Raw genomic sequence first — 6,439 nt, forward strand, 5'->3', positions numbered from 1 at the left:
CCTGAAGATATAGGATATCTGGATTGTGCTGTTTGACAATAATTTCAAGTTGCTCGAAGTGAGCGTGATATCCGTTTATATTCCACTGAATAATTGTTTTCATAGTGTGACTGGCTGTTGATTAGTAGGCTACTTGGTAATAATTAGTTGTTACCTAGCTTGATAGATCATCTTCTACCTCCGATGACCAGTTGAGTTGTGATTGCTCAGATGGGTTCCAAACCATTTTCTGGTGCAACTTGCGTATTCTAATTTTGATTGACCGTTCTTTGAGTAGGGGGTGGATTCTAATTATTAATTCAGCTAAGGCTGGCATGTTGCTGGTGTACTGTTTGGAAATTTCCTTCGGGTTGTGTGCCCCTATTGCATTTTCCAGAAAGCTTTTCAATTGGAGGTAATCCAAAACTTGGTTATTTTTCTTGTCGTCGATATACTCTTTTGCTGGTTCGAGCATCTCGTAAATTCTATCTATCGAGAAGGCAGGCGACTGGGGGCTTTGGGTTTTTTGAAGATTGGTTCGGGGGCCTTAAGACGTTTTTCCATTATTTGCCGAGTTGGGCCATTGGTATCCAGGTTGAGATCACTTAATTTTACTGGGTTTATTATGCTTTCTTCGGACGTTGAGGATAGTGATCTCTTGTTTCCTGTCTTATTTTCTATTGGACCTTCTGTTTCTTCATTCCTGGGTTCGACTATTTCAGGGATATTTTGTGTTGGTGGTGCGGTTTCATTAGTAATGTCTGTTTCAGTTTGCATTTCAATTTCAGGTGCGTGGTCGGTAGGAGGCGAGTATGGGGATAGATTCGAAATTGTGTGTAAATGGATGTATGAATCTGATTTGTTAGTGTTTGTCGTGTTTGTACATTTTTTTGCAATGTGTCCTTCTTGTTGACAATTGAAGCATGTCTGTTTTTCTGTTGTGGAAAATATTCTATACGTGTTGTTATCTAGTGTAATTGTGAAGGAGCTCGGTATACGTTTGGCTTCTTCCGGGTCGACATAAACCTGCTCCTAAAGCTTAGAATCTGAGACAGGTCTGGATCGGTAATTCCTGCTTTTAGCGGAGTAATTTTCGAAAGAAGTTTAATATTGTTGTTTTTAAAGATGTTCTCGATTTGAGGATTGGGAATTATAGGTGCAACGTTAGATAGTATAATTCGTTGGGCCGGTAGCACCATCGGTCTGATGTCAACATTTATATTGTTTATGTTTACCGATTTATGTTTATGTGTTAGGTTTGTAACCATGTGTTTACTATCCAAGTACATGCAAATTCTACTGTTGGATATTCTTGATAGGAATTTGATTGCTTTAGGTTCTACTATGTTTCCAATGGCTCGAGCGTATTCTTTTATTGTAATGCCATCAACTGACTGTAGTATTATGGCATGGTCTTGGGTTGAGATGTATTCTTGTTTCATGATGTTTGTGTATGATACTTTTGAATCGGTGGAGTTGTTTGAAATGTTATGGTTTTTATCCATTGGAGTACATGGGTTTCTATCACTTTGGTGGCAATCTTCGCGGGTAGCGGATTCTTCTTTGCGGTGAATCTTATTCAGCGACATGGTGGCACACACACGCGCACACACGTCACGTATGTATACCCGGTTTGTTGGTCTCACCAACACAGCTTGGCGTCGTCACTTGTATGTTCACTCGTCAGCGGTACGAAGTATTTAATAACACGTCCGATCGCGTCGAATGCCGAAACGGGACTGCTATTACATTTTTCTTTCCACAAAAATGATACTAAATGATTGGAACTCCTATACATGCATATAACGTTCCTATTTTTAATGTGAAACAAAAACACTCCATCAAAATTTTTAGTAGATCTCTTATTGGAAAAATTACTTGTTCTGGATAATCATTACTGTTTGAATTTTTTTTTATTAAAATTGATTTTCTATGTCAGTAAAATTATGAAAATCCACCACTATTATACACGTAATTTTGTGTCTTTTTAATTAATGTTGTTTCGAATGAACCGCGTCTTTTGTAAATCGACATACGCGGACTCTTGTGCCAAAATATTGACTTACAAGTCGCGAGCTCGAACACGCGGCTCATGAGGCCGTTGTAACATTCAGATTCGTTTCGAACAGCCAAGCAATAACCTCCAAACCAAACCGACCTCTGTGTCATTCGTGTATTGTTCAAATCGACATCAAATCAAAGTTCTTTCGTTCAGTGTGTGTAAAATTGTATATTTAAGTATTTTAGTGTACATTGTAAATACATAATTAAAAGTGATAAAAACTTCATTTCTTCACTCAATCCGAAAGCCGGCTTCCTCGAGTATCGCCCCTTAAAAAAGGGGTCCTACTAGTGGAATTCTCAGTTCCTTTCAAACCGTAACATTGGTCCTTCGAACCGGATGACCGGAAAATACAAAATAATAATTTCTTCTCATATTATACATATATCTTTCAAATAATAATGTTCTTTTCTGATTAATATAACTGGCACAGTTAATGCCACTGTTATTAAAAATATTTATATTGTTTTTTTTCTAGATAAATATGAATTTTGTAATAATTTTAATTAATAAATTGAAGGAATAAGTAATAATATGATACAGATTATATTACTAAAAATAAAATACTTAAAGGAAGTACAAAGTGCAAAGAATAAATTCAATGTAAAATAGCATTACATAAATCATTTTTTGTATTTAGCTTGTTTTTGGAAAAAATATAATTGTACCACTTTCTCAATGAGCTCCTCAACTGTAAATAAACATAGTGTAAACTACCTAATTACTAACACTTTAGTGTATCATCATAACTAAAAGTCGCATAAAAGAAGTGATCAGATTCGAGTTTTCGATTTTTAAAATTTTATATTATCCATCTAGTAAAATTCTAAAAATTAAACATTATAATCTTATTTTGTAATTTCAAATTGATTTTTATGAATACAACTGTTTGCCCATTATTGACATTGATTTTCCTAATTTTGTCGCGATTTTTGTCACATGAATTCAATGTATACAAACATAATTATTTTTATATTTCTTGTATTTGAATTATTTAACAATCGTAAGTTTTACCAATAAGAATTACAAGAACATTTTTAATACAAATTTGGACAAAATCAATATAACAATCTATATAAGTTACAGAAACATTCATTACAATTGTTTTCCTTTATATTATTCATAATTGTTCTTGTTTGTTTGAACAAAATCAATATAGAAATCTGTAACTTACAAAAACATTGATCACAATTTTAGCTTTACATCTGCAAGCATTCTTATATTTTAGTCTTTCTTAAATCGATGATAATAATTAAAGGATTGTCACGATTTAAGATAGTTCAATATAAAAATAATAATCAATAATAATCAATATAAAAATCTGCAAGGTAGTAAACAGTCATCATAATTGTTCTTGTTTGATTGAACAAAATCAATATAAAAATCAGCAAGTTACAAAGACACTCATCACAATTGGTCTTGTATATTCAAGATTGAACAAAATCAATATAAAAATCTGTAAGTTACGAAAACATTGATCACAATTTCAATTTTAGATCCTAGAAGTAATCTTACATTTTAGTCATTCTTAAATCGATGATAATAATTAAAGGATTGTCACGATTTAAGGTAGTTCAATATAAAAATAATAACCAATAATAATCAATATAAAAATCTGCAAGGTAGTAAACAGTCATCATAATTGTTCTTGTTTGATTGAACAAAATCAATATAAAAATCAGCAAATTACAAAAACACTCATCACGATTGGTCTTGTATGTTCAAGATTGAACAAAATCAATATAAAAATCTGTAAATTACGAAAACATTGATCACAATTTCAATTTTAGATCCTAAAAGTACTCTTACATTTTAGTCATTCTTAAATCGATGATAATAATTAAAGGATTGTCACGATTTAAGGTAGTTCAATATAAAAATAATAATCAATAATAATCGATATAAAAATCTGCAAGGTAGTAAACAGTCATCATAATTGTTCTTGTTTGTTTGAACAAAATCAATATAAAAATCAGCAAGTTACAAAGACACTCATCACGATTGGTCTTGTATGTTCAAGATTGAACAAAATCAATATAAAAATCTGTAAATTACGAAAATATTGATTACAATTTCAGTTTTAGTTCCTAGAAGTACTCTTACATTTTAGTCACTCTTAAATCGGTGTTAATAATTGAAGGGTTGTCACGATTAAGGGTAGTTTACCCTGCACGCCAGAAATTGATTCCAATAGCTCTGGCGTTTGTACTTGTTGTCCACCGCTGTGTTTCGAGCGTGGGAATTCTTTTCTCTATTAATCTACCGAGTACTAGTTAAAAATAACCGAGCGAAAATTCACCGTGCATAAAATATTCAGATTCGAGGCACCAGGGGCGAGCACACCGAGAGCGAAGGAGGGGTGTACGATATCAGCAACAAACGACGGCTGGGTCTGACCGAGCGAGAAGTGGTTTTCGAGATGAGAAACGGCGTACTCGAGTTGATCAAACAGGAGAAACAACTGGAAGAAAGCGAGTCGTAATGCTCGGTGTCGGGGCAAAGTGTTCGTAACGTCTGCCTGCAAAACGTTTCATCGATTATATTAGATTCAATACCATTGTTCTTGTAATTCTTGCGAATCGCAACGTCTGAAAGTTTATCGATTAATGTTTCTGTGCGCCGTCAACATGTTGCCGTTACGAGACCAGGGAGAACGCGGGCTGTTTCGAAGCGCAGTTATCGACAAGTTAAACCGATGCTCATTCATTCCGATGCTCGAAACATCCACCACATTTTCTCCCTCGAACTCGGACCAAAGAAATATCAATTTGTTATTGTTCCCTGGATATTGTTGTTACGGAGTTCACGGTGTTCGATGTTTGTTGTAATATGAAAAACGATTGCGTTTCGCGCCCATTGTTACGTGTACGAAATTATTCAACGAATAAATATACTCGTTATAATAATTAAAATAAGCAGGTAGTTTTGATTGTACGTGCCACTTTTCGGAAGCTTCGAACGATTTCGTTATTCTTTGTTCTCAAATAACCCTTTTTAAGTTACTGTGGGGTAAATTTACATAGAAATTTCATTTTGTTTATTTTGTAACGTAATAGTGTATAAAATATCTAAGTAGAGTCAATGATGAATTAGAATTAAAGAGAAGGGGGACTGATAAAAAAAATAAAATATTCGAAAATTCCAGTTCTAAAAATTATAAATAGGAATATTAAAGTACTGGTGATTGTCCAACATTTTTGAATAATAGAGTCACATCTTAATAGGAATTAGGGTTAGGGGTGGTAAATATCTCGAAAATATTTTCATTTCTATTTGCTTTTTATTTATTCAGCATATTCAAGTTCATTCGAAGATCAACTTTATTAGGAATCATTTTACAAGGAAAAAGAAGACACTTTAATATACTGATAAAATATTCAAGAAATAAAAAATAAATATATTTAGGTATAAAGTTTTCTAACAAACACTGTGCCTAAAGTTGCAATTATTACATTAAATTTTTTTATGTAAACTTACATTCAGTGTTTCTCTTTCTTACTCCGAACGAAGGTCTATTTTCACGTCTTCAAAGAGCTTGGACGCATGCTTAGCTTCAACTGAAACGCTGCAAATGAGAAAGAGATGATTTCGAAGCCCGTAGCGTCGTGTATGAGCGATGTTTTCTCCGCCAGGTAAGTCACTAGTGTAACTCAATACAGAATACATGGGATGTGGATGATACGGCACAGACAACGCGATCCAGAGCTCGTCAGACGACACCGGAACCGTAATAACTGGCACAGATGACGCCAAATACGTGGGACTTGTTCTCTTAGAGACGACTTGAGGGATTATTTCCGCGCAACAGGAACTAAATCGGGATGACATGCGATGCAAACAACACCAAACTTGTGATACGCGACGCAGATAATAGCGGATTCGTGTGATCTGACAGTAATACTAAACTAGAGTACTCGAAACTGGTAGAATCCAATAATTTGGGTTAGGTTGTAAAACAACTTTATTTTCCCAAACCTTTCGCCCCGTTCAATACGGTTACTGTATGTACATTTTGCATTTTTCGTTTTTATTTGGTAAATGAAATTGTTAAATGAAATGAAAAAACTGAAATAAAATAAAGCGACGTCGAACGTTCCGAGGGATTCGGTATAGCGAAGTTTGAATAAACGATAGTCTATATCGGTAATTACTGATCCTGATACTAATTCGATATAGACGGCACGAAACAGTGAGATTTGATACGTGTCAGGTTGATTTGACACGAACGATCCGAGACGCGCGTTATCTATGCGCTTGTGCAAGCCTATCTGCGTTTAAATGCGATTATCAGTGGTAATAATCGTATTTATGTACATCTGCGTTTGATTGTAAATGACAATAATCGCATTTGCGGTTTGTTTCGTGTTTATCTGTGACGATAATGACGTTTACGTATGT

The 6,439-nt window shown here is 34.2% G+C and overlaps 1 protein-coding gene across 3 annotated transcripts in view; it reads left to right on the top strand.

The window, feature by feature from the left end:
- LOC143346032 (arginine kinase) overlaps window positions 1–4,935 on the top strand; it is a 184,607-nt gene extending 179,672 nt beyond the window's left edge. For all 3 annotated transcript variants that reach the window (XM_076773753.1, XM_076773751.1, XM_076773752.1), the window contains exon 5: window positions 4,359–4,935. In XM_076773753.1, coding sequence (XP_076629868.1) covers window positions 4,359–4,523 — 165 coding nt within the window. In that variant the 3' untranslated portion in view covers window positions 4,524–4,935. The remainder of the gene's footprint in view (window positions 1–4,358) is intronic.
- The last annotated feature ends 1,504 nt before the right edge of the window (window positions 4,936–6,439 follow it).

This window comes from Colletes latitarsis, chromosome 10 (assembly GCF_051014445.1).
Source record: "Colletes latitarsis isolate SP2378_abdomen chromosome 10, iyColLati1, whole genome shotgun sequence".
In the NCBI taxonomy this organism is placed as follows: domain Eukaryota; kingdom Metazoa; phylum Arthropoda; class Insecta; order Hymenoptera; family Colletidae; genus Colletes; species Colletes latitarsis.